The sequence below is a fragment of the Opisthocomus hoazin genome, chromosome 6, assembly GCF_030867145.1.
Source record: "Opisthocomus hoazin isolate bOpiHoa1 chromosome 6, bOpiHoa1.hap1, whole genome shotgun sequence".
Lineage (NCBI taxonomy): Eukaryota > Metazoa > Chordata > Aves > Opisthocomiformes > Opisthocomidae > Opisthocomus > Opisthocomus hoazin.
In genome coordinates this window covers 66,397,884-66,425,813 of record NC_134419.1, presented here as the reverse complement: position 1 = coordinate 66,425,813, position 27,930 = coordinate 66,397,884, and the positions used below count along the sequence as shown (strand labels likewise).

The 27,930-nt window shown below is 48.6% G+C and overlaps 1 protein-coding gene across 3 annotated transcripts in view; it reads left to right on the top strand.

Moving 5' to 3' along the window:
* The window catches only part of SH3PXD2A (SH3 and PX domains 2A), a 269,372-nt gene that overhangs the window by 52,065 nt on the left and 189,377 nt on the right, over positions 1 to 27,930 (top strand). For all 3 annotated transcript variants that reach the window (XM_075423671.1, XM_075423672.1, XM_075423670.1), the window contains exon 3: positions 25,213 to 25,288. In XM_075423671.1, coding sequence (XP_075279786.1) covers positions 25,213 to 25,288 — 76 coding nt within the window. The remainder of the gene's footprint in view (positions 1 to 25,212; positions 25,289 to 27,930) is intronic.

Below are 27,930 nucleotides of genomic sequence, written 5' to 3'. Positions count from 1 at the left end.
TCCACGCATGATGCAGCTTGCCTCTCTGGCAGCGTGGGAGGTTTGCGTTAAAAAGATTCCCAGCCTCCGACGAGCTCAGGGCGTGTTTCTGTTGGGCTACGTGTGCGTGTCTGAGGGTGTGTACGGAAAGAGGCAGCAAAGCTGGAGGAGAAGGTGGGGTCAAATCGGGCAGGGTTGTGGCATCAAGCAGTGGTGTGAGGGCATGGTGAAACATAAGGCAAAGGGAGAGAAAGCGAATATTCCACTTACTGGCACTGCTCCCGTTGGGCTGTGTTGGCAGCAGGGGATCTGAGCTATGCCGTCAAAGCACGTGTCTCCCTCTGCTCTGGGCTGTGCTGGCCTTGGCCGGAGTGGTCTGGGTTGAAAGATCACATTTCTCCTGCTCCCGTTCCCTCAGTGTGGGGTGCTGGGCCTCAGCAGCCTGGCCCTACTGTAGACATTGAGAGCTGCTGCGAAATCTTCATCCAGACCAGGAGCCTGACTCCATAACTGACCCACAATGTTCAGACCCAGGGCTTGGCTTCAGGGCCATCCCCAATAGTCATGGGGCTGAGGGGATGGAGTTACTCCAGCAATTGGGATGTAGGGTTTGGTTTGAAAACAGCTTCCTTAAGAGCAGGACTGAAACTGAAACAAGCCTGGGAAAATTGAGAGGAAATCTGAACGTGGCTCTGTCAACATGTCTGTTCCCAAAGGTCAGCGCCAGCTCCTTGGGGAGAAACGGCACGTCCTTTCTTACAAGTAAACATGGGCCAGTTGTCTGCTGCTGTTGTCCCGGACAGTGCGTGGAGAGGCCAGCAGTGGCAAGGTTTGCAGGTGATGCAGAGAACCAGATTTCCAGGAGGAGCCCTGAGCCGCCGGCTGTGAGTGCTGACCGTGCCTGCCCCATTTCGGCAGCTGTGCTGGAGCTCCTGGGGCAGCCGCACGTGTGAGACTTGGCTCTTAGTGGCAGAGACCCCACGATGCCAGCCCTCAGAAAAACAGCCCAGCAGCGAGCCTGCCTGTAACAGGGCTTGCTGGGGGAATTGAGATGCCCCTGGAAAACAACAAATAGCTGATATGGTTATTGAGCTGAGAAGGGTTGTCTCAGCTGATTTAAAGGCTATTTAAATACCTTTTTTCCTTCTAGTGTTCAGTCAGTGCCTTAGGATACCAGCTGGCTTGGGGTAGTATTTTTGTCTTCAGTGAATAAATGGAATTGTTTATAATTCTTATTTCCATCACTATTTAAATGTTTGCTTGGCAAAACAATCTGTTCAGCTTCCAGTATTTGTTTCTAAAGAGACTTTACACGTCAGACAAAGATGTGGGCCATGATGGGGAAATGGCAAAGTGCCTGTCAAGCTACAATAGAGGCCACTTTCAATGAACATGGCAAATAACCTGCAGTTGGGAAAGGGACACAGCCTACGGGAACCCTCCCCTTCGTACTTCTGCACTTCGGTGCTGCTGAGACAGAAATCTGACACTTGGATATTGCCCGTACACCACATTGTGGGTATCTTCTGCATGGAGGCTATGGGGCAATATTTGCTGTTCAGCACCAATTTAATATACTCCCCAGCCTGCCCCATGGGCAGAGGACATGGGATGAGCTTAGAAAGTGATGTGATGGCTTAGCCAGCTTCTCAGGGTGTGTTGGCAGCAAGGTGAGAGAAGAGGCGATACCCACGTCTGAAGATTCAGTAGAGGTGCCCCTCTGTAGAGATAGTGAATTGATTTTGCTGTCAAAGGATTGAAGGGATTTATTTTCTCTGGGGGCTGCTGTGGGTCAGAGGTGAGTCTCCTGCTGGTGCCCCATAGTACTGTCTTAGTCTCTCACTGTGCACGAAAAGTACTGCAATATTAGGAGTGCGCATAGGAATCTTACACTTTCTGGTCAAGGTGGCAGTGAGGTTTTGGGGCTGTGGTTGTCCTGACCCCACTATGGGACAGGAATTTCTGGAAGCTGCATCTCTGAGTCTTGTGCCCTCCTCCATTCCCTTGCTGCACAAGACTGGGGTCCCGGATCCCACCATAGCTTTAGTGACAGTGATGGATGCTGTTTGGGATCGTTGCACCATGTGGGCGTTGTTCCATACAATGCTGATACTCTCCTGGATGCGAGAGTCCTTATTTCCATGGTGTTCATGTCCTGAGTGTGGATTGAAACATTTCATCACACCTTCAAGAAGCTTTTGTGTTATCTGACCTGGATTAAATGCTAATTCACTTCTAAGGTCTTGCAGGAACATGACATCAAGTGGTGGGCTGCTCTGAAGAGGAGTTTTTCCCTCCATCTTTGCGCTCTCCTCATGTGCTGTGCTGCGACAATCTGAGCCGCTCCAGCGGGGCTACGCAATGAGTGATCTGCTCTGATTGCTGAAGGGAATTTGCTGTCTGCACTGATTTCCTGCCTTTTGCAGCCTCTGAGCAGAAATTCAACCCTGGCAGATCTTTGTTAGTGTTCAGTTTGTAGCTCTTCTTTAGGCACAGGCTCCAGAGCCTAGAACTAAAAGGCTCTCTATGTAGTTAGACTTAATGAGTAGGGTTTGGTTTGGATTTTTTTTTAGAAAAATTGGAGCATCACAAAGAGGTGGTGGACTTCTTTACTGCATCCTTTTAACTACACATGATCTCCTACTGCTATTCCTCCACCTTCTTAGAGGGCACCTTCCATCATCACTCTAGGGGAGAGTGTGTGCGTGTGTGTGTATACACACAGACGTATCCCTGATGCCTGCTGGAGTAAAGCAGAGTTGCTCAACTGTGGGCTTCTGGCCAACAAATACATTTTATTTGCCAAGAGAAGAGCCTGTGCCCCTGTGGGTTTTCGGTCTGCTGCTTCCCCAAAGCGCCGTGCAGCTGCAGAGTGCAGCGCCTGGACCGTGTGTGATCCAAGCTGGGCAGTGCTTTGGAAATTGCCGCCTGTGACAATTCTACAGTTTGAGTTTTGCTCTGCATGATAGCACAAGGCCTGGATCCCATGCTGAGTGCCCTGTTAATCTCATCAGCCAGGGGAGAGTGTGAAGTCTGTCTCCGAGGTGTGTGATCATGCTGGGATGGCGATGACTGCCATCTCCACTTCAGGGATGAAGGCCTTTGGGGAAAGTTCAGAGGGGACTGTGGTGTTACAAAGTGGCTCCGATTTCAGGTGGAGAGTGAGAGCTCATAAAGCAGAGTTCCCGCAGGAGACCCAATCTCCGAAGTATAGGAACTGGCTCTGGGAACCCTGCTGGTTAGGAGCGCCTGGCAAGCACCCTGAGTCCAGACAGCTGGACCAGAGCTTCCCCTGGCTGCAGAGTTACAGGTACAGTCAGGGAAATATTAGAAATTGCACGAGTGGCAGAGCTCAGCACTGATCTACTCTCACTGCTTATTAAGAGTCCAGTAGGGTGGGTTTTTTAAAGGGTGTGTGGACTTTGAGCATCAGAGAGAAGCCTGCACTGAAGGCTCTTGATCTAAAGCTGTGTGAGCTTTGGGAAAGATTTGGGAAGGTTCAGCTGTCCTGCCAGTTCCTGGTTCAGCTTCCAGTTTGCATCTGATAACTGTGAAGTAGTGCCACATTACCAGATGCCTGCATATTCATGGCACAGTATTTTTAGAATGAGCCAAAGACTGGAAAAGTCTCTGTGGATATTATTTGGAACCTATAAACAAATTGGCTTACGTGCTTTTTGCGTGCATGCATTTTTTATTAATTATCTGGAAAGAGTTTAACACGAGCAGGAATCTCAAGTGAGCACTGCAGAACTGTAATGCAAATTTTGCAGTGAATGAACTGACATCGTCTGGAGTGGGAACCTGACTTCCAAAGGATTAAAGCCACTCTGCTGCAGAACATGAAGGTTAGCTTATATCCTACTGTCAGACACTCTGCATCCACCATTTCAACTACACGAGCTTGTTACCTGCAAAGATCCTTCAAGGAATACCTGGTGAATATCAAGCTGCACTTGTGGGCCTCTAGCAGTCACAGAAAGCAGTGAAAATAGTCAAAAGGGTTATTTGATGGGAATTACTCCCTTACTTTCTAGAGGTTTGGTTTGTATAAGTTGTTATCAAGTACCTACATCCCATGCTTATCGCTGACCAGGAGGCTGTGAGGACGGTGGGGACACTGCAATGTGGGAAGGGCTCACCTGGACACAGCCGCAGAAAGGAAAAGCAGCAAGTTCTCCCAAATAAAATGAGCTGACTTACATCAGTTGAGGAGGATTCAGACCTATTTCCTAGCTATTGATTGCTTTTCCTGTTAAAAATCTAAATCCATCAAGACGCATGTGTCCCTGCAAGGTTGTGCTGCTAATGGAAAGCACATCTTTAGAAAAACATGCCTGAAATTGTCAAAAATTCTGAACCATGATGGAAAATTTTGATATTGGGCCCATGCCTCCCGGTTTTGTCCCTGGACAATATGTCATGCAAGGGATTATGCAGAATTGTGGTAAAACTGGGCTGAAAGCCTTTCTTCAGCAGCACATGTCAAGGCTCAGCGTATACCTCCTGTGTTATTCCACCTCCATCTCCATTATGCTGGTGTTGCAAGGTCTCGTCATAGCCCATTAGGTCTCTACAGCAGGATTTAAAGCTCAGCCTTGGGAGGAGCCCACTTGTTTGTTAACCTTGTTCCAGGTTTTGTTTGCTGGAACAATAAAGCACAGGAGAGCAGTTTGGCTGTGGGACTGGTCTCAGCCAAAGCTGTGGCTCTGGGGCTGCTCTCACACAGGCAGTGAATTCTCCAAGTGCCACTTTATTAGCTTATTTCCTCTTTTACTATGGTTCAAGATCAGCTTTTTTATTTTTTTCTGGAATCTCTGTGTGAGAATTAAATTCCTCAGCGGCACTTTTCTGTGGCCTTTCTTCCCCAAAGCACCCAGCCCAGAATGTTCAGGCGTGACAGTTTCACCCCCTCCACTGCTTCGCCGCTATCCCCTAATCGTACTCAGCTTTCAATTATTTATACTGCCGGAAAATCGCATGGAGTTCGCACCCCCAGCCCTGAAACACAATTCCGCTTTTGTGCAGGGAATACAATCCTTCACTTTCATGAAGTGTGCAGAGACTGAGATGAGAAGTGCCTGTTGTGTTCGCATCCCTTGGCTCACGATGAGAGGAGATGGTTGTTTTTGCAAACGTCCTAAATAGCCCTGCAAGGGTTACGGGGAGTTTATTTACATTATTGCATTTAAGTGCAAATAGAAAATTGCCCAGCCATAATGGAAAGGTTATGCAGGGCTCTGTCAGGGCTCTTTTCCCTGCCACCTCGCCCCTCATGGCTTTCTGCTCCTACAGGCTCAGATGTGGGAAGACTGTCTGGAAGGAGCCGTAGCTCTTGGTCCTGTTACACCAGGGTTTGTTTACAGGACAAACAAAAGCATCAGCTGGCGTCTCTTCCACTGTGGACTGTGCGTAGTCCTGCCTGCCATAGGAAAGACTCCTGACCAGGCTCGTCCCAGCCTGATTTATGAGCGGTGGGTGCTATTTGCTTCTTCCCCGTAACACCTGAATAACTGACCTTTTCTGCAGAAGCAGCGTACGGGGCGTGAAGTTGGGAGTTTGTTTTCCACCTTATTTCCCTCCTGCTTGCCGAGAGTGACGGCATGCTTCTCCTTTTCTGCAGCCAGAGTGGTTTGATGTCTCGTGCAAACACAAGTATTACCACTGCAGAACTGTTTTTTGCAATTTCCCCTTTCCCTCTTTCAGGGGAAGCATTGAGGAGTCTCCAGTGGAGTGGTCAGGGCAGCAAAATCCCCAGAGAAGCCATGCTGCTGAGCAGATGAGTGGTGAAGCCATGCAGAAAGCGAGAACACTGCTGCTCTGGGGAAGCACAGCACAGCACTCACTTCTGGGTGCCCTATTTGAACAACACACGGCCAAGCTGGGGGTTTTGCTCTCTGCTTTTGGTTTTCATTGAAAAGGAGAGCTCTGGTCTATAGGATCTATGCAGGAGAGGGAGCACTTGAACTCTTAGAGCATGACATATCCTTTGGCACTGCCCTGGCTGGTAACCTGCTGACTCCACACACTTCAATGAGCATTTACCTTTACAAGTACCCATAACCATAGTTTTCTACTGAATTTAACTGTTGCATTAGCATTTGCTCTTCCCTGCCCGTGCCCAGGAGCGGTGCGGCAGGGTTGATGGTCCCTTGGTATGTGTGTGGAAGGAGGGTGTCCTGCGAGCATGTCCCTGACCCACAGCCTTCCCAGCTCCGAGCCCTGAGAGCTTTGCTCGGGGTAGGAGCCGCAGGTACGTAGCAGTGGGTCGCACTGTTCAGGCCCGCGGCTGCGGCCGTCCCTGATGGTGCCAGTGAGTCCTTGCAGGTGGGACTTGTTGGAGCGCAGCTGGGACCCTGCGCGGGTGCAAAGCCGGCAGAGCAGAGCGGGGAGTTGCAGTCCAGTGAGGAGGTTCTTGCTTTGGAGCGGAGCGAGTTGCTGACAAATTCTTGATTGGCAGAAGCTGTGAACAAGCTTGTGAAGGACTAAGCAGAGACACAGAAAAGCATCCTTGTGTGTTTCAGATGATTTCTGTAAATCTGCAGTGCAAGCAGGGGTCTGTACCAAATCCATTCGTGAGGCATCAGTGTCGAAGCAGAGATGTCTCTGATTCACCAGGTGCAGTCGAGGGCAGATCCTAATCGATTTAGCAGTGTTTTTGCAAACTGAGTTAACTTTGGAGCCGTGCACCTGTGTCTTGATACATTTGTTTTTTTTAAGGGTGTGTTAAGAAAACCAGTGGGACTTGCTGAGCTACTACCTTCAACCAGGTGTTTTGAGAGAGGTGAAGGACAAACCACAAAAACACTGTACGAGGGAGAGGAAAATGCCAGACTGGAAGGAATTAGAAAGCAAAAGCAGAAAAGGACTAAGTAAAATGAGAACAGGGAAAAAATTTTTTCGGAGAGCTAAGGTAAGTGTAACGATCAGAGTTCTGTCTTACAGGGAGTGTACTTTACCCACCTGGAGCAAAATTATTTCACAGGCTTTTTGTTTTATCTGGCTAATCTCTGGCTTTTGACAGCCCAGTGGGTTGCGATGTTTTGGCCTCTCTGCGGTCTGGGGAGCTTTGAAATCCCCATCCAGGCTTGTCCTGGTCACTGCAGTGATGTGCTGCTGCTGCTGGAGCAAAACTGGTGCGTGTGTCTTCCTGGGAGGGAAATATGTTGTGGGATGGCCCATGGGAACACCTGCATCCCTGTAACAAGTCCAGGTTGCCTTGTAGGTTTTGGTGCGTTGGCGGCTGTTAGTGCAGCTTTGCAAAAACCGGTGTAGTTGTCTGTGATGCTCGTTGTGTTGCTGTGCTGAGAGTTAGAGGGTGCTGGTCTCTGGCACATCTCACTCGCTCATAAGGGCAGGATTTAGCGTTTGGTGTTTCGGTGGCAGAGATTTGGTTGCCGTTGAGTCTAGAAATCAGGCAGATAGAGCAGTTAAGGGTGATGTGCTCCACAAAGGTGGCCCCTGGCTATCCTTATGCAAAGGGGGGAGTTTGCAAAAAGCATTTCCAAGGTGGTGAGAAGCCCTGCAAAGTTTTGGGGTTGTTCTGGGTGTGGGACAGCCCTGGATTATACGGCTGAGCAGGGTGGGCTGTGGGCTGCAGGAGCACTAGGGCTGTAGTTTCCTGCCTGCTGCGCTTAAGAAACCTCATGTCGAATCCTGTTGCACTCTTAGGTCAAAATATATTTCACTACCTTAGCATGGGGATGGTTTTTGTGTAAGTAGGAGACAGGAGTCTGTGGTGTGGAACCAGAAGCGGGGAACTGCTGGTGTGGCAGGGAGGTTATCTGGAAATACCCACCCATAAAATGGGGGCTATAATCAGCCCTCTGAGAGAAAGTTTATTCATTAATCTATGTAAAATTTGACATCTTCAGCTGGGAGTCTTTTCAACAGAGCCAAATGTGAGTTGTGTTACAGTAGCCAAGCCAGACCTTAATGACTACATTCCCTCTCCTACCCCTGTGCCCCTAGCCGTTTCTAATAGGGTTTGGTGAAGAAGTGAAACATCAGCAGAGTGACCAAAGAGAAGTGAACTGCTCAGCAGAAATATAAATAGTGCTTTTCTTTCTTGGGATTATGTCCTGGTCCCATGGACAAAATTTTGCTGCCAGGAATGGAATTTGTAGAAGGGACGAGGAGTTGATTTCTAGGCTTGTATGACGTGACCCCTGTTGGTAACTGGTTGAGGGTCCCCTTGCGTTAGTACTCACTGGTGCCCTTGGGGTGGTTAAAGTCATCCCAGCTTGTCTTGATGGGAAGTCACCATAGCAAGACTGGCACGCTGGGATGGGAGGGAGCCGTGACTGTTGATGGGGTGCACAGCAAGCAGGGAAGGACAGCTGGGACAAAGCGAGGAGGCCCCAGAGCAGGATGCAGGGGAGAGCTGGTTTGATGGGGCACTCAGCTCTGGCTGCCCCTTACTCTGTGCCTATCCATTTCATACAGCATTGCCTGTTCCCTAACCATAACAGGATGTCATTTGCCTTTTGATTTGCCATTTTCTTTCATATGAAGGAAATAGGGCAGGTTCAGTCCGTGCAACGTGGTGGTGAGCAGGTAAATGGGTGTTCCAGGAGTTCTGGCGTGAGGACATGTCTCAAAGCATGAACTGCTGTTACAAAACCACTCTCTGGGCTTGCACCCATTTGCTCTGGGTGGCAACCAGGAAGATCTCATTAGCGTGGCCTCGTGTGTCGCATGTTCAGACATGGCCAATAACCTTCCCGGCCAGCTCAAACACCCCAGCTCATTGTGCATCCGTTCCCTGACCTCACCCAGGGTTAGGCTGGGATGGCTCCCACCTCAGGGACTGCGTTGCTAATCATTGCCTGAAGATTTGAGTTGCTCATACGTGCTTTGGTGTTGGGAAGGCTGCTCTGCGTTGGAGTGATGGGTCTCAACTGGGTGAGAAAGGAGATGTCTCCAGCCTAGAGTGAGAGCACACTACGTTGCATGCGCCCCGTACTGAGGATGCTGGGAAGGTGGCTTGGCGAAACAGAGAGGAGCCAGCATCTTCCCCAGAAATCTGACTTTTCTAGTGACCTGTCCTTCGAAAGCACCCTCTGGTCGTGAAGCTTGCAGCCAAAGACAGACCCAGCCCTGGCCTCTAATCTCATTTTTCCTCTTCGAGTCCCGTCCCTGGAAAGATGCAGCTCTCCAAGAAGACATTCCAGGGGGGTTTAATCACTGCGCTCACTGCAGCCCTGCTGCGCTTGTGGTTTAAGCACCTGCTGTTTCATTTAATTAGCAACAAATGGGAGGCGTGGGTTGGGGGGAAGAGAGAGCAGCACCCTGGTGAAGTATTTGCTGCGATGTGATGTATTTTATTTTGGGTTCAGAATGGAGGCCATGAGGAACATTTTCCAGAGGGCTCCATAAACCACCTCCGTTCACAGGGTGATTATTTGAGGACGGAGGGGGGTGTGGATTTAAATCGGTACCGCTAATTTCTGCAAACAACCACATTATTTTTAATTCATACTCCAGACTCCCTCCACCCATGGCTTGGATGTTAGGAGCTGTGAATTTTCCAGGTCATAACAAAGTCCCTCTATAAAAGAGAGCCCTTTAAATATATTTTTAAAAATTGATTTCAGATACGTCAGGCTCTCAAGTAAGTTAGTCTTCAGAATGGAAAACTAGCTCTTTCCTTCCCTCATGGTGACCTGTTAATTTATTTGTGTTTCGGTAGCACATACCAGCTCTGAGCAGAGGTGGGTCTCTCTGGTGTTAGGGGCTGGAAAATGCATGAGAAGCCACAAGCCCTGATGAATACAAGTCAAAAGAAATAATCCCTTTCTTCACCATGATTAGTTAAGCTTGGGAGCTTTCTGTTGAGATAAAAGCATTACATTGCTAGCAGCATTTTACCGATGCAGGGAAGGGAGGTGGGAGGCACCTGGGGTGAGACTTGAGGACCAAGCCGCTTGTGCTGGACACTGGCTGTGCCCCTGCCTGTGGGACAGCAGCAGCCAGAGCTTTGTACAGGGAGGTTTACAGTCGCAGCTTCCATGTGCTCCAGCCCACCAGCACTGAGGGAGTGTTTTTCTCCATGGGGGTGGCAAGTTTAACAGCAATCTCTTGGACCTCTCCATCTGGTGCAAACTGTAATTCATAGTCTAAAGACACATAAGGTGTATTGGCCTTCTGTCTTATTTTCTTAGGATAGTTAAAGCACCACGAGGGCTGCAAGGAAGAATACTGTTTTGGTTTTTTGTCTGTTTTTTTTTTTCCCCTGTGCTGACTGAAGCAGAAAAGCTGGGTTTTAGAGATTTGGGCTTTGGATTCCCCGTTCTGCAAGAGTCTTCATCTCCCATGGATTTGGAGAGGGTAAATTCATTTGTGGCCATCAGGTTTCCAGATGCAGTGGTGACTGGGGTCATGATGAAAATTTAGTCTGATCATTATGTTCTCATGTGGAGTTTTAAATTGAGTCCTGGGTATTGGGTTCTGGTCCAAGGACAGTAAAGTTCACAGAAAATTCTCATCTTGTGAGATGGTCATAATTTTGAACACCAGAAAGATGGTAATTCTTGCTGTATGTCCATCCTAGAGGCCTTCAGTATTAGTATAGAATAGGGCATTTGACTGGAAGGGACCTACAATGATCATGTAGTCCAACTCTGACCGCTTCAGGGCTGACCAAAAGTTAAAGCATGTTATTAAGGGCATGGTCCAAATGCCTCTTAAACACTTGACAGGCTTGGGGCATCAACCACCTCTCTAGGAAGCCTATTCCAGTGTTTGACCACCCTCTCGGTAAAGAATGTAAGCCTGTTTGTAGCTATTCATTGACTTCACAATCCTTGTGTGCTCACTGCTTTCAGTGGCACTGTGGTAGCTCCTGGAAAACTCCAAGTTCCAAAGACAAATGTAAGAGAGGTTTCCCTGGGAAGGGAATTTGATTGTACCAGAAAATCCAGTGTCATCTGGAAAAAAGAATTTCCTTTGCATGAAGTGCCCAAGTGTGGAAAAGCGTTCCTTCTACAACCTAGAAATCATTGATTTCACAGAAATTGTCTATTCATCTTGCTTTTCTGAGTAGTTTAATTGTTTTTTCATCTGCTTGCAGGCACACAGGGTACCTGCACATCTCCTGGAGCTAGTGGACTCCTGTGAGTCGGCATTATGCTGAGAATCCAACCCCATAACCCCCTGGCAGTATCTCTTCCTCCTCGTCGTTTTTCCTCCTTTCTCCATATTCCTGTCTGATGTTAGAAATAGGTTCTTTCTGCATGGGTCAAATCTGGAAGCAACACCTCGAGGGACGCATTCAGACTCAGGACAGGAAGGTTGGAGTTCTTTTTCCACCTTTGACATTTGAGAGATACTTTTAAGTAAATGAGATCCTGTTACAGTGTCAGCCCATCTGTCATAGTAAGCATTGATGTTTGAATCATATTCCTCTGCTCGGTTTTAACAGAAAGGCAAGTGAAGATGTTTGGCAGTCTGCCTTGCTGCATGCCTCAGTATGGCTAAGAAGGAAAATTTGCTTTCGTTTTCAAGTCTCTGTTGTATTTGCACTGTTTAATGCTGTTCAGTCCCACATCCAGGCGAGGGGATTGCCTGCCCAGGCTGCTCTTGCTGCCCTGTAATGTAGAGCAGCCCCTTTGCTTGCCCCTTCACCTGCTGGTGCTTGCTTTCGAAATACGAGCATCTTCCTCCAGCTTCGAATCCTTCTCCACGTTGATACTGATCTGCGAGGTTCAAAGCAGGGGTGAGATTTCAAAGAGCCCTTAGCCGTGTCAGATCTGCGGTGTGACGCTCAGGCCATATTGAAAGCCTGTGTGTTGAAGCACATTTAATCACATCTCTGCACCTGTTAGAGTGGGGAAAATTTCTTCTGAGTTTTGTTTCTGTTTTTCTTAAGCTGCTCTCAGGTTTTCCTCCATTTCTGGCCAGGGTGAAGTTCTCGTGTATCTGACCTCATGGAGAGACGTGCACCAGCCCCAGATGAAGGGCTAGAAACAATTGTCTGCACCTGGCTGAGCAAAATAGGTTATTTGTGCATATGAGTGTGAGTCTGGTAGTGTAATTTATTTATTCAGTTACTTGAGCCAAGGTTTCCCCCCAAAGGAAGCCCTAATTAAGCAAGGTAACTTTGCATCTGGGTTGCTGGCAAAGAGCAGCTCGCTGTGCTTGGATGCGGGCTGCCCACAGATGTGTAGCTGCTGCCCTCCCATGCCCTTTTCTGTCCCGGTTTGATAAGGAGGGGGGGTTAGCAGTAGCTGTGCTTCCATGAGGCTAGCGTCTTGCTTTCTGACGGAAAACAGGCCATTCTGTGCTCTGAAATAGTCTGTCTTACCCTCAACAGGGCACATACGTGGAAACTAATTTTTGAAGTTGCTTGTGTCCTGGTAGAAAGCAATTGATGTGTCATTGCTCCTCCCACCTTCTCCCTCCCCACTTCACTTCTTTCTTGGGATCTTTTTTTTTGTTTTTTAAAATTGAAGTTTTAGGGCTAGGTTCTGCAGGTGGTTGAAGAGGCAGTTTCCTAGAGAAACTGTACCCTGATCCCTTCCAGCCACAATGCTGAGTTGCTAAAGGCTGATCAAATAAATCACTCTGTGGAGCACACAAGGATCACACGGGCTCACAAAGCCAGCAGCCAGGTCTGGATACCACAGTGCCGTCAGACAGCTTGGCTACTGCTGGTAAGGGAATTACAGGGCCTGAACGTGGCCAGAATCTCATTGATACAAGTTGCTGTGTTCCTGGATGCTTTCTGTGACAGAGCATCATCAAGTAATTTTGGGGAGGATCTGTGGAATCTTAATTTGCTGCCCGAGCCAGGGGCTCAGGGCAGAAGAGAACTGTGTGGTACCTGCAGCTTGTTGGTTAGGCTTGGACTTTCCAACACATATGCAAGGAAGTTTCCATAGTCTGGGTGTCCTTCTGATGTTTCTTTATTGTGGATCTGTGTGATGGGGAGGAGGACAAAACAGACGAATGCAAACCCACGGGGAGAACAAGAAATAGCCCTGGATGCCTGCACAGCACCCAGCAGGGTCATTGCAAGATGACGGTCATGCTTGTCTGGCCTGCCTGTCTGCCCCATCCAGCTTCTAAAGTTGATCACAAGACACAGAAAGGCACAGAAATCTGCATCCTCACTGGTCCTGGATGGACATCACCCTGGCCACAGAAGCAGCTCGTAGGTCACCTTCTTCTGCTCAGAAATGTTTGGGATGGAGCTGCTGGATGGGATGAATTGTTGTGGCTGCCTATTCCCTGCAGCTTGCTCTCCCCAGGACTCTTTCCTTGCCATCACCCAGGCACACCTGCATCATATAATCAGTGTGTATCCTTCACCTTGCCACAGTGGATTGCATGTGTGGCCAGACAGGCTGGAGAAATCTCATGTTTTAATTTTACAATAGAGTACATGTCCAGTTATGTACAAGTGATCCCTGGAGGTGTACTTCTCCTCATGTCATTGGAAGAGCATCTGCCAGAGGAGAGCAGGCATGGATGCTCACTGGCAAGGTGAACATGTAGCCAGCTGCCTATGAAGCAAGGGGTGCTGGTGTGCAGCCGGTGAGGCTCTGTGGCCACCTTTGGCTTGAAGCTCAGGAACCCACTGCCCTGACGGGGTGGGAGAGGCATCTCCTGCATGGGCGCAGCAGCTCTAGCTTTCCAGGCAGCGCCGTGCTGCACCTTGTTCTGCTGACCACAATCCCACCGTCAGGTCTCGGAGATGCCACCAGGCAGGGATACAGGCTGGAAACCTCCCGATGGGATGATGGAGCTGGAAGGAGCCTCTCTCCTCCCGGATACAGGCGTCTGCCTCCGTGTGCTGTTTGTTCCTCACAACTTGTAGCAGTTTTGTCATCTGAAAGTTTGGAAAAGTCACAGCCCTGACAGTATTTCTTGACGATGTGCCTGCACCACTTAAAAGCTACTAAGATTAAAAAAGATTGAAAAACCACCACTGTTGTCAAAGACCTCCATCGATGCTTTTAATACCCTGCCAAATATTACCATCTGGTCCACGAGCGGCGTGTCCAAGGATGGATGATTATTATCTGAATGAAGATCTTGGAGCATGCAGAGCGTAACGTGGAGGCCCCATAAACACTCGGTGTGCCCACCCTGCTCTGAGCAGCACATGCGCAGCCACCATGGCCGCCATCCAAACCCACCTACTTTCCCAGGGTTTGCTTTCATTCTCAATTAAATTAACAAAGTTCCTCAGGGAGACTTGCACTTACAAATATAAGGTTTCGGTCCTGGCCTCCCTTCTTAAGGGGCTGGGTTGGGTTTGTCCTGCAGGACGTGTTGTCCCTCCTTCCAGTGCAGTCTTGTGTCACGGTCTGGTCCATCTGCAAGATCCTTCGGGATGGCTGAATGGGTCCACTAGGATCCTTCTTCTGGACAGGAGCTTTAAAGACTCAGATGTTGCCAAATCCCCATATTTTTTTTTTTTTTCCAAAGTGAGAACAGTGTCCATACTGTGCATTGGGACAGTGATTGGAAGAAACTGGTGTGGGTTTGAGTGTCCAGCTAAGGTGCCTGTGTTGTGTGGTTGTGCTAGTGAAGGGAGTTCTCTTTAACAGCTTTTCTGATACCCGTGGACTTTGTCTCCCCTGCCCAGAAATAAACCTGCAGTGAGAAACCAGTCCATGAGATGCCATAGCAGTAGGCACCGGTAAGGGCAGATTGTTGCAAGTCGAGGTTTGTTCTTATATTCTAGCATATAAATCCTCCCCTCCCTCCGTTGCAAGCCCAGGCAGGCAACCACGGCTTGGAGCCTGTCCTTCCTGCGCTCTGAACACCTCTGCTGTCCCTACGTGCCAGATGAGCATCCTGGGGAGATACTGGCAACCAGGACCAGGCAGTGCCCAAGCTGAAGGGCCCACACTGGGACTGGGAGCCTAAAGGCTGGCAACTGGCTCTAAACTGTGGGAAACCACTTGTCCTGCTGGCTTACCTCCCTTGAGGCCTGGAGCAAGGGATCTGTTACATGTGCAGCTCCGTCTGCCTGCTCAGGCGGTGAGATTTGTTGTCTGTGCTCCTTTCTAAATCCCGCCAAAGACGGGAGACACATGTTTGGCACTAGATATGCAGGCAAAACATCTTGGAGTTTGGAGGTAGGGAGAGAGGGAGAAAAGACAACAAAGGAGTCTCCTCCTGGAATGGAGTTAAAACCTGTGGTTATGTTTTGCTTGGCACGGTTTCTTCATTGTACTGAGCTGGGCGGTCGCTCTCCCTCATCTCCCCAGAGCTACGAGCAGTGTCCTACGGAGATGAGTAGATACCATTTCAGTTGGAGTTTCTGAAGTAAAATGTGCCATTGTGTTCGGAGCTATTGTTTCTGTTTTCAATATTGAAGTTACTTGTGGTTTCCAGAGGACAATATATCAAGCAGAGCTAACAGGCTGTAGAGAAGATGTAGATTATGAAAACAGAGGGATTAAGTTTCATGCATTTGGCGCTAAAGTCTCATCTCTCTCACAGCAGTGTAAGCAGGGCAGTAGTCTTGCAGGCTCACGGAACTCTACCATTTTAACTAAAGGTGTGTTTTTAAGCATGTTTAGTTAAAACCATGTTCACCTCTGTGTGAGCAGCAGAAGTCTCCCTAAGGATGGATTCTGTGGGTGCAAGATCAATGACCATCCAATGTATAAATCAGGTTTCAGAGTGTTCATGCAGAGTGGGTAGGCTGGGTAGCCCCTGCTTAAAACACCCATGAAATCAGCAGTTAAATCTGTGTGAGAGAGGAGTAAGGAAGGGTAGAAGAGTTGTTGCACGACAGATGTGATTCTCCAGCCCCAGACACCTCTATACTTCTGGGGGACCTGCTGGACCCAGGAGGAGTCAGGCTGGCACATGAGGGGGCCCTTAAAAGAAGAACCAGGCTTCCCCCCCGACAAGGTGCTGTCCTAAATCTATGATGTTGCAGGGCATGTCAGGAGTTTTGTTCTCTGGATAACCTGACAGTGCTGAACAAAACAGACTGAGGCAAAGCCAAACCAGCCTGCAAATCATACGGACCTTAATGTCTGGTGTGTGATTTGTGCTGACAACAAGTAAGTAGTTAATAGCAGCACTCTGCTGATGACTCTGTTGCTTTTAGGATGCACCCTCCAGCACCTCACTTGCAACTGCAGTGCAGCATACGCCAGTGCTGCCAGGAGTTTCCCAAGGAACGGAGGGTTTGAAGCCCTGCAGCCTCCCAGCGACCCATCCAGCCTTTATGCTGGGCAGAGCTGCTCCTGCCTGCACAAATGGTCTGTCCTGGGCAGGGTTTAGGCACTTGCAGTTGTTGCATTGTGAGGCCTTTGGAGTGGCTCAGCAAGGCTGATGCACCAATAAACCCAGAAGGCTCAGTGGGGCTACGCTGTATTTCGATGGTTGGCTTGAAAGGACTGAAATTTAAAGAAAGATGGAAGGTAAATATTTTTTAAAATTCCCAGGTGATGTAGGAAGTGGTAATTAATGGAAGTGACCTTGGTGCGCTGCTCCCTTTCGGTAAAGCTCTTAGAGTTGCTCTCGTATTTAAAAATGGGACATTTGCTCTGACAGTGCTGTCCAATGTAGTTCTGTTACTGTCTGGAGGGCAGTGTTATGGAATAGTTTGGTCCTGCTCCCCTTAATGAGCAAGGGCAATTGTCAGCATTGCTGCAGTGTCTGTCACCAGAGCATGTTGGTCTCTTGCCACTTCTGTGCAGTCTGAAGGGACACTTCAAGGCCTGTGATTTTTGTAAGGATAAAAAGTTGCACGAGAGGAGGAAGGATGCTCTACAGTTGAGGTCAGCTCTTTTGCCCAGCCAGGATTTTCACTGTGACCTTTTAGGACGTGCCTGTGTTGAACAGCCTGAGCACCCGGGCTGGCTCTGGATGTGTGAGCTCTGGAAAAATGGCAAAACGCTTGTACCCCCTCCCAACACTGTGAGCCTTCCTCAGAAGCTTGGCTAACTGACCTGATGGGGCATGGCATCAGCATGGCTCTGACATCTCTGCACAACCCTACTGTGCCACATAACTGCAGCATTGATCTCTCTGCGCCTCTCTGAAACAGGCATTATGGTATGGTCTCACTTCCCAGGGATGCTGTCGGGACAAATCCACTGCAGATACCGGAGTAACAAGGGACATATAATCATCACAGAGAGATGGACAAGTATGAAGTAGCCTTTGTCCAAGCATCTTCCAATGTGGTTAAGTTGGATGAGGCCAGTCTAATTTAGTGCTGGGGAAAGAAAATGCTTCTGGCAGGAGACATCAATAGCTGCTCTGTGAAAGGACAGTATGGGCTTTCTGAGAAGCTCTGCAGAGATGCACCAAGTGCCTCTGTCATTCCAAACCAGCACCTCCAAATGTTTTGCCAGTCTGTGTTCGCCACAAATGCTGGGCTCGTTTTGCGGAGCCTTCAAGCTGCATTTCTGCATGAAAAATACCAAATGTCTCAGCTAGGAAACAACATTCCCTCTTTTGATGGATTGTCTTGGGGAAAGACCCCCAGCCTCTGCTCCCCTCCTTCTCCTGCCCTGACTGTTTTAGTTGGATACTGAGAGGTCTGTAAGATTTCCAAGATTTCTGGTGGAAATTTTCAGACCTGAGAGAGGCATTTTCCCTTTGGGGATTACACCATGCTGTAAATGTCTGTTCTCTTTACTTTATATGCATTTTCCTGCTTTTGTTTGACTTTCTCACGGATTGCACTATATTTAATTCAGAACATGTCCTATAATGCTGTAATTGTCAGGCATGTCAGCCTGTCATCCGGGTGGTTTTTGCTTTAATTTTTTTTTTTTCTTTCAAAATAAAAGGAAAGCCAGTTGCTGCTGCTTCTCAGGGATTGAATTAATGGACTTCTCTTGCGTGCTGTGGCATCATGTAACACCAGGAGAGAGCCAGTGTCACTGGCTGCCTGATATAATTATTCCTGCTGCACTGTGGAACCGGTTACTGCTTTAGGAAGAGATGGAGTTTCACCTCCTTCTGCTGCGTGTGATGTCAGTTATACGTGTGGGAGGCTAGCAGATGGGCAGTGCTGCGCTCGGTCTGTTTCATGCCCTCACCCAAAGATCTCCAGCTCTTTTGCAAACTTATGCTAATTGATATTACGCTCAGTAACAGCTCTGTTTTGGCTAATTTTGAAGGAGTGGGAGTTAGGCAGACCTCCTGCTGTCTTGTGTCTGTCCCAACAAACTGATCCTGTAAGAGGGTGAAGCAGAGGAGGAATAAAAAGAAGCTCAATGCGACCCACAAGCAGGGGAAGTCCTCCAACATCTGTATCCTGAAGAGGGATCTGCCCCATGGGCAGCTGTTTTGTTCCCCATCATGCATGAGCTTCTGTCGCTGATCGCAGCAGGTACGGTCCTGGACTGGAGTAAATCAGGTCCTTCCACTTCTGTCACGGACCCTCTGATGATTAACCCTAGCAGAAAATCTGTCCTGAAATCAAACCATTGAGACAGTGAACTTCTCTGAACAGGCATATGAAAGATGAATCTGAAGAGATGGGCTCTCATGTTCTCTACTGTCCTGCTTGTTCTCACCTGCTGGCGTTTAAATGCCGATGTGTTACCTAATAGCATGAAACCTGTTTGCTGGAAATGGTGGCTAACACTCTGCCTTGAGTGAAAGGCCCCCTTGGATGCTCTGGTTAACCAGGATTTGGAATATGCTACATAAGGACAAGCCCACAAATGAGAGGATAAACCTATTTCAAAACCACCGATAATACTTTTTGGTTTTGCTTCTGTCCTGCTGATTTTAGCGGAGAATGGTTCCTCTGAATTCGGTCCCTGATTCCTGCTCTGCAGCATAAGGCTCAGAGCATTTGATGGCTCTTGATTAAACCTCGTGTCACCTTCCTGAGATCTGTCTCACATTTTGCACATGCAAAAGTGGAGACAGGACCAGAGGGGATTATCCATGGGAAAACTCTGACAGGCGACCGAATTCAATCTGATTCCAGCCCTTCCCTTTCTTATAGATCGCATCATTTATAACTCAAAATATAGCTGATGATGCTGTAACCATCAGTCATGTCAGCGAGCAGCACAGCTGGTTTTCAACTTCAAAATGAAAGGAAATTGCTGCTGCTCCTCAGGGTTTTAATTAATAACCCTTCTTCAGTTCTGGTATCTTACCTCCTCTTTTAGTCTAAGCTTTCGTTATCTATGTCAGGGACTTTCAACCTTTTCTGATTTGCAGATGCACTAAACCCCTCCTGAGGGTGTGAGTTCCATCATCACCAGTTTCAGATCCCTGGTAGCACCTTTGCTTTTCTTCCAGTTTCTTTGGCAGCCCACTTAGAAGAGTACACACAACCCCATACGCGTACAGATGGCTCCTCTCCTCTGCCCCCACCTCTCAGCTGGCTACAGACCCTCTTTTCTCCTTGAGTCTCTCCGCTCAGATCAGCCTCATGAGAAGGGATCACCAAGAGCTGGGATCACTTTGTGCCTGGTGCCTGACTGTCCTCCTGTACTTTGCCTTTTAAGTCCTGCAGTGGCTAAATTGAAGGTATTTTCTGCTTGCCTCGTTTTTAATGAAAAATGCATTTTCTAATGAGCACTTGGAAAATGGGAAGCTAAGACATCTCTTGGCATGGAAGAGTTGTAGCCTCAGGACCACTTGAGTGACTAAGAGTAAGGTGGCAAACTTGATGGGGTTTCCGGGGCACCTTGCCAAAAATCTGCTGCTCTTGGTCTCTTGGTCATGGGTTGATTTTAATCTGCCACTTCTTTGGGACAAAAGTAAATTAGACACTGCAAAGGGGGAGTGAGGCCTCATCTCTCCCTGCAAAAGGTTGGAGTCCTGCGTCCGTTTGCAGTGGTGGATGTTTTGCTTGCCAAAGTAAGGGGTTTGGATGAAAGTCATCCTCAGGGTCTTTGTGTGTTAAAATTAAATCTGCCATGATTGCAGTGCTGACCTCCTGCAGGGCTTTGATTTTATCTGTGCACATGGCAAACCTACATCCGCTTGAAAAAGAACCAGCAAGATATACACGCTGGGAAGAGATTATGTAGGTGTCCTAATTTGCTCATTTTAAGACACATGGAGAACTTCATTTGTCTGACTGGGGGAGAGTTAACACTGCTTCGAGGAAGGAAGGGGAGGAATTAATAGCCCAGCAGGAAACTCTAGGTAGAGTCTGCCGTGTAAGGCATGGGTGGAGATCAGGTAACCCTTTAGTCTCAAGCGCTGTAAGTCCATGTATCTAAAACAGAAAGAAATGTTCTTTTATGAAAAACTAACCAAGATAAATAAAGTATTGTAGGTAAATAGCTAGCAGGAAGATGCTTGGCTTCTCGTCCTCAGAGATGCTGCTTGTAACATCTCAAGGGGTGCTTGTTTTTCTTTGTTAGATGTTTAATCGGATGGTACCATCATAAGGCACACGGGAGCTGAATCTTATTTTCACAGCAGAACTGGTGTGAAGTAACTATAGATGCCATCGGCTGGTGACTGCTGAGCCCAAACGGTCGTTGTGTGCAGGAGCATCTCTTTCTTCATGGCATATTCACGTTCTGGGGTAAAGGTGGCCTGAAGCAGAAGAGATGAGAAGGAAGTAACAGCTTAGCTGTAAGTGAGGACACTGGCTACACTTCTTATTTCCCATTTACATGTGTGAGGCAGCTTCCAGAGCTCCCTATGTTTATATCAAAAGCGGTGAGACTCTATGTTATTTGCCTTTCAGTTGCTGGACCTTGAAGGATGAATTTGGGTCATGTTTGCAAATTTGTGCTTTGCACCATAGAAGCTGGAGTAGTTTTTGTTCGGTTGGTTTTTACAGTGAATGCTAATTCTCAAACAGTTGCTCACCTCCGGGAGCTGGGATTGCAACAAAAAGGCCAATTATTATGAGAGTTGATACCCCTGAAATCTTCCTATTCCGTTCTTGCAAGTCAAGTGATTTCATGGTTATGTGCAAGTAGTAAGGAGTGGAGTGGGCCAGTGAGCCTGCTCTGATTTTAATTAGCAGCAGCTCACATGAGTAACTCCTGTGATTTTTAATGGGATTAGTTGCATGATCATTTGCTGACCAGTGTAAGAAAGTCATAATCTGGACCACAGGGTTTATAGCAGATCTTCCAAATGAGTTTAGCACAGACGCAAGAAGGAAGCTGCTCTGAGCAGAAGGCAGGACTCTGTGCAGGACTTACATCGGAAAGCTGCTGGCAAACCCAGAGCCATTTGAAGAGACAAAGCCCAGGGAGGTGATTTTGATGATGAGTTATTTGTGGACGTGCATCTGTTGTGCCAGAAGCAAGAGTGGGATGTGTTTGTTCAGCCTGACTCCAGACACGTTGCCCAAATGGGCGGGAAGCTCACTTCCCAGTTTCCATACACCCTCCCTGTTTCCAAACGGATCCACCACCCTGTGATGCAGTGACATGGTAACGAATTTCTTTCTGCTCATCACACCAGTCGTACAATTGGAGGCTCCCCCCTGGTGGGATTCACATACTAACGCTTGTAAGCACATGAACTGAGTATGAGCTCCCCTGGGTTTGCCAAAATGCATTGCCCCGTTGTGTTTTCTTGGCTGCCCAAAGCCAGCTACAGCCCTAACTCCATCCTTCGGGACTGCACATCCAGGCTTCCCATCTTTCCCTTCATGCTGGGACGGTTCTACTCTGAGTGACAGGATGACTTTCTCATTCAGCACAAATTGTCCCTAGTTAAATGTCATATACAAAAAACGCGAGCAGCAACTTGTGGAGACTGCCCATGTCTGAGCAGAATAACCTGGGGCATTAGGTGAAGGATTTTTTTAATCAATCATATGTATATTTGCAATAACAACAATAATAATTTCCTTTAATGGAAAAACATTTGTCACCAACTAAGGAGATTTTGAGTTTCAGATGCTCTGCAGACATCTAATTAAGTGAACTGAAAATCTGTTTATTGGTCCTTGGCTGTTAATCATCCACGCGGGGAAAGTGCTGTGACTACGAGGAGGAGTTTCTGTGGTTCAGCCCTTAGCTCCCTCCATTCCTGGCTGCTCCCTTTGTCTCCATGGTTAGTGTCTCCTCTTATCAGACCCAGCCTGAGTATGGCTGTTGGACATTGGCCTCTGGTAGATTTGGGATGTTTCAAGTCCATTGCTGGGTTTTTTTTCCTTGCATGTGTCTCTTCCTTGTCTTCTGCTTCACATCCTTCTCTGTGGGTGGGATGATACCGAATCCTGCTTTTTTCAGATTTTAAATCTAACTTGTGCTGGCTTTGAATGGCAGAACTGGATGCAAGGAAGTGCTGAGGAAGACTCTGTGCTCTGCTGCTCTTTGTTTGGCTTTAACGTCCTGAAGGGTTTCCTGGGCTGCAGAGCTGAGGGGCAGTCGTTACCTTCCAGTCTGTGTTGTAAGTTCGCTGTACCATCAGTACTCATCCGTACAGACATTGTCATGATGGGAGTGCTTTTTTAAGCATTAATGACAACAGCAGGGCATAGAGACAGGGGCATAAGTGTTGGGCTGTAGTTATGTCCCTGCTCAGATTCTTTTTAGGTCTGTTGGGTTTTCCATGTCATACCTGAGATGCAGCCAGTATTTTCCTCCTGAACCTCTTGCACAGCTGCTCAGCACCAGCCCTTCTCTTGCTCGGGCAGCACAAATGCCAGAACCAACTCACTGGTCCAGGGGCCAATCCACAAGCCAGCGGCAAGTGTCGTCTGGGCTCAGGGGCTTGGAGAGGGACTGTCACACTCCTCCATGGGTGCCCAACCTTGTATGGCCTTTTAGAGGCGCAGCAACTTCACTCCTTGTCTTCTGTTTCGCACAAACCTGCGCGTGTTGCCCATTGGGATATTGTCTCAAATGTCGAAGAAGATGGGAACTCTTCCATGCTTTCTGGGGACTTTGCACTGGGACAGGCTGTGTCCCCATGAATGGCATCGGTGGCTGCCCAAGCACCTCTGCCTTCCCCCAGGTCCCTGCCATCCAGACCCTCCCAGCGGAGGCAAGAGCTGGGGCGGAAAGTGTAGTCTAGGAAAGTTTAGCCAAACTCTTCCAGCTGCACTTTGTTGTATCTATTTTGCTGATATCCACCCTTTAGATAAATAGCGTGAAGTTATACACATTGTGACTCTCTTGATGTGGTTAAAAAGGCTTGTATTAGCCAAGCTAATCTAACTCCAAGAATAACCATGGGAATTTGACTGTATCGGTTCCAGCTTGAACCAGTGACCGTGTAGTAAATTGAGAATTGCCTTCCTGGGTAAAAGTGTAGCAACAGTGAAACTTCAAGTCCATGGGTGGGGATTCCCTCCCCCTCTTTTTTTTTTTTTTTCTTTGAACAGAACTCCTGCCCATGCCTGACCTCAGACACCCAGAGCTCTACCTACAAGAAAACAAAATTTCCCATTTTTGATAAAAACCATGCCTCTGTAGGCAGAAAAGTGAGTTAGCTAACAATCTGCAAAGCTATGGTCTATTTATTTACCAGGCTGACTCCCTGATGGGGGAACATGTGGGATCTTTTAACTTTTTCTTCTGCACAGATGTTCCTTCTGCTCCTGAGTTTCCTCTTGATCTTTGGTTTGCTGTACCATATGGTGAAAATGCTGGAGATGTTGTGGGTGCAGTGGAAGAGGAGAAAGATTCTGTGTGCCTAAAACAAAAACAGTAAAAAAAAAAACAACTGACTGGGTTTTTTTCCCCATGTTAGCAAAAAAATATTTTTTAAAGGAAATCTGTTGAGGTAGCAAAAGCACTGTTAACTCACACACCCTCAGTGTTGGACACGTAGCATTGATGAGATTGAATGCTGCTTGATGAGCTGCCTCCTGCAGCTTGTGCTGCCACTTTAGGTATTTATATTGAGCTGTAGATCCAGTTCAGGTGAGGAGGTAAGGGGTCCTGCAAGGTCAAGTAACAGGGCCTGTGGACTGTTGGTGGAAAGACATCTCTCCTGGTCTGTTGTAAACAAGTCACTTGGGCTAGCAGGAGCTTTGGTGTTCCCTCAAGCCCAAGGGAGTTGGGGCTTCTGTGTAGGATCACAAGGACATGGAGCATTGCATTGTACCTCTGAAACGTGGGAGAAAATGAACTAGAACATGAAGATTTGGGTATTTATCCCAGTAGCACCACAGGCTGAATGACAGTGAAGAGGGTGAATGGGAGGGGTGAGAGGCTCTGGCAGTTTTCAGGGCTGGGGACTGTCTCTCTTGGGCAAGTCTGTGGAGGTGCCACTTAAGCAGGTGCTTCTTTCCTTCCTGGCTGAGGCTGTGTGTGGCCTTTCATCTGGTGTTCAGCCTCAGTGGTACTGCTCCATCCAGGCTCCTCACCCCAAAAAATTGTAGGGGTCATTTAGGAACATCAGGTCAGTGTACTGCTTTCCTAGGCTTTCTTCCGTAGAAAGTCACTGGTGGTCAGCAGTCTGCTCCACATTGCAAGCTGGCCGAAGCCATGAATACCCCGTTGGCTCCTCAGGTTGAAGGCTGTTGCAGCTCTGCGGTACAATGGGATCCCAAGCCTGGTCGGCCCTTGGGGGTGTGTTAGAAACAGGTGACTGTGGTAGCCAGGCTTAGGAGCTGGTGGGGCAGGATCTTAGCTGATGTGAGTGAAACTCTGGCTCTGGTGGTCTGTAACCGTGTGCTCAAGAGCGCTTGTCATGAGCTGAGGGCACATGCACCATGAGCTATGCCTTCTGGCCATTCGTGGTGGTGGTGGTGTCTTGGATGCTCTGTTCTCCCGGGCCTCCCTCCCTCCTCCCCTTTCGCTGGTGCTGTCCTCCATGTAGGGGCAGCAGTGGAAGGTACTCCCCCAAACCCATCTCTCCCTGGGAAAGCAGGACTGCTCTTACTGGACCAGGGCATTGCCTGGCCAGCAAGAAGGCAGAGCGGGAGTTTTGTTAAAGCGGGAGTTTTTTAATGCGGTTGCTTGAACAGCATTTTTAGCCTGGCGGGTGGTCTGTTGCAGGGACAGGTACAAACTGTGTCTCTGCCAACGTGGGCAGTCTGTGGATTAGAGACAAGGCATGTGTTTTGTAACGAAGGATAAGGGCCTAATTTTAGAACAGCAGCAAGGCCAGGCTCAGATGTCTGCCTGGGCCCTGTCCCAGCTTCTCTGTGCTGCCAGAAACATGCCCTCCCTTTCTTGGAGCGAACTGTATCGTACCTTTTTATGTACAGACTCCCCTGCAACGAGGCAGGGCGATTCCTGCTGCTGCTTGGCTTTGCTAACCCTCTTAAACCACACACACCAAGAGATCCCCTGGTCCCCAGGCAGTCTGTCCATATTTTCCCCAAAGATGTTTGTTTTGTTTCCTTTGCAGATGCAGCTTCTGGACAAGTTCCCTATTGAAGGAGGGCAGAAAGACCCCAAGCAAAGAATCATCCCTTTTCTACCAGGTAACGCTGCGGGAAAAGTCCTAAATAAGATGAGTGAGAGGGGTTGTGGACCGGTCTTACAAATGCCTTTTCCCTGGGAGCTCATACATGTTGCCCTGTGATACCAGACCTCCACCTCCTCCTAAAATAACTGGCATGGTGTTTAGGGCTCCCAGGAGACCTTGCATCAGCCGTTCAGACTCGGGTTGGCTCGTGCCCTGCGGCACAAAGGGATTCGATGGCTGCTGGGGGGCTGTGCCTGTGGGGTGCAACCAGACAGCCTGAGCTTGGGAGGCCACTGCAGACCAGAGACACCATCTTCTTCGTCTCTGGATGCCGTGGCTCTGCAGACACTGTTAGTGTACAATAAGGAATGAATAATAACAGTTGCCACTGGGATATAAAGGAAACTGAAAGAAGGTTAAATGCAAACAGGGATTTCTGGAACACTGGCCAGAAAGATAAGTAAATATCTCTTTGGCCTGAGCCGCTGTCCCTCTGATACCTTTCAGAGAGGGGTTGGACATGATGGATATCCTCTCCTCAGGGTAACAGCACACACTTCCACACAGCTTCTTCCAGCAGCGCCTGCCGGGATGGCACGGGGCAGATGAGCCAGACCGCAGCGTGCTCTTGGAAATGCACGCTCGGGCCAGCTCTCTATTGTCTGACTGCATGATTCTGGCTGTTGGTCTAAAGATTGGCTCGCTGCACTGCCTGTCAGGGTAAAGGGAATGTTTTCAGCCTGTTAAAAGGTCCTTTCTGTCTTTAACTATAAAAAGGAGATCCCAACTCTTCCCCAAAGGTCCATAAAGGGAAGCTGGGCTGGGAGGGCTTAGTCCTCTCCAGGAGCATGCTGCGGTCCCCAGCGCCGTTTGCAGGCAGAGCAGCTGCTCCAGATGTGTGGTGAGCACAGCCCCAGAGCGAGCGGGGAAGCAGGGACTAGGGGAGTGCAAATGCGTGGTACAAGCATCGGAGCCGCAGTAGGGCGGCATGGCAGCCTGGCAGCCTCTGTGGGCCTGCTGGCAGGCAGCCCCAGGATCAGGGTTTGCTCTCTGCAGTGCTCTGTGCTGCATCCAGCCCCTCTCCAGCCAGGGGGAGGTGGTGTTGCCTTCCATTTCCAACCTGGGATGAGGAGAGGAGTCCAAAAGTGGGCTGTCTTGCCAGGTGTGCCACCAACAAGCTCATCGAGAAGTCACTTTGTGAAACCTCTGTACGATGAGGATGTCTATTGCTGTCCTGCCTTTCTTTCTGGAAAACATTCTGAGATCCTTGAAAAGCACTGTACAGGAGTGCAAATGGCCTTAGGTGAGGTGCTGTAGGGAAATCTCTGTCTGCAGGTAACAGTTGTTCCTCCTGTATTGACCGTCACTGACCCATTTCTTTTACTTTGCCCTAGAAAAATGTTGGCTGGATGCAGGTGACTGATGCTCAGCCTGTGTGCAGTTCTTAGTGACGGATGTCCTGATATATGGGTGGGTGGTATTTGCGGAGGATGAGATGCATCCCATATGCCCATTACAACACTTCCTACCCTTCCCACCCTTCAGGAATACGAGGGAGATGGTACTGCTGCATGTCCTTGAGGGGAAGAGTTATGCCTGGAAAACATTTGGGTTGACTTCGTGTCCCAAAGAGAGAAGTTGCCAGAATAGAATAGACCTCAGCTGTATTTAATGTAAAATTTCTGTGATATATGTTCTACTTTTGATATCGAATCTCTGCCTCTTTCTTGTTGAACTGCTGAAAAGCCCTTGTTGCTTTACCCTGGAACAAGGTGACTCAACTAAATGTCAAACAATGTCAAACTCTGTTAAATAAACTAGCTGCCGTAATTAGAATACGCATGGCATTTCTGCAGCCGGAGCTGTGGATTACTGAAATGAATACCTAGCTATAAACTGTCTTAATTAAAAAACAGCAGGGCAGATGTTTGTACTTAAATCCTACTTTTATGAAGATGTTATGATCTTGCTTATTTATTATGGGCCTGATTCAGCCAAGCTGGAGTGACTCTGCATGCTGGGTTCTGCGTGCCTGGGGTTTGCCCGTGCCGCTTGCAGGCTTGGGCAACTTCCCTCCATCAGGTCTGGTTTAGAAAGTCCGTGCATGTCATCCTGTGACTCCTGCTTGTCAGCGATGCTGTGGTGCTCTTCTGAAATGAGGGCATGGTCCAAGCCTGGGCATCGAGGAGCCACCTTTGCAGGTCACTTTGCCATGGCAGAGGGTGCGTACAGGACTGGCTGGCAGGTCACCCATAGCATTGTGGAGCTGTGGCAGCAGCCGGTGCAGCCACTGCTCTGTAGGCAGAAGTGGGTGGTGGTGGTACCTGAATCTCCTGCTGCAGCGAAGGGCTGGAAGGGAAGAACTGAGGAATGGCCACAGCAGTTGGGTCACAGGGCCACCCAGTCCTGGTGGTGGCCTGCTGTGGGTCCTGAAGCAGGAGTGCAGTCTCTCCCTTCCTACACTCTGACTGTTCAGCAGTCTCAGCAGGGGTTGAGGGATCCAGGGTGCTGGGTCTGTTTCTAGCATGGAGATGGAGAAGGGAAGATGTCTGAATGGACAGATGAACGCCCTTTGGGACACCCTCCTGGTTTATCCACGATCATCTGGATGGGAGACAGGGCATGCAAAGGGTCTAACTGGGTGAAAGCAAGCTCCCA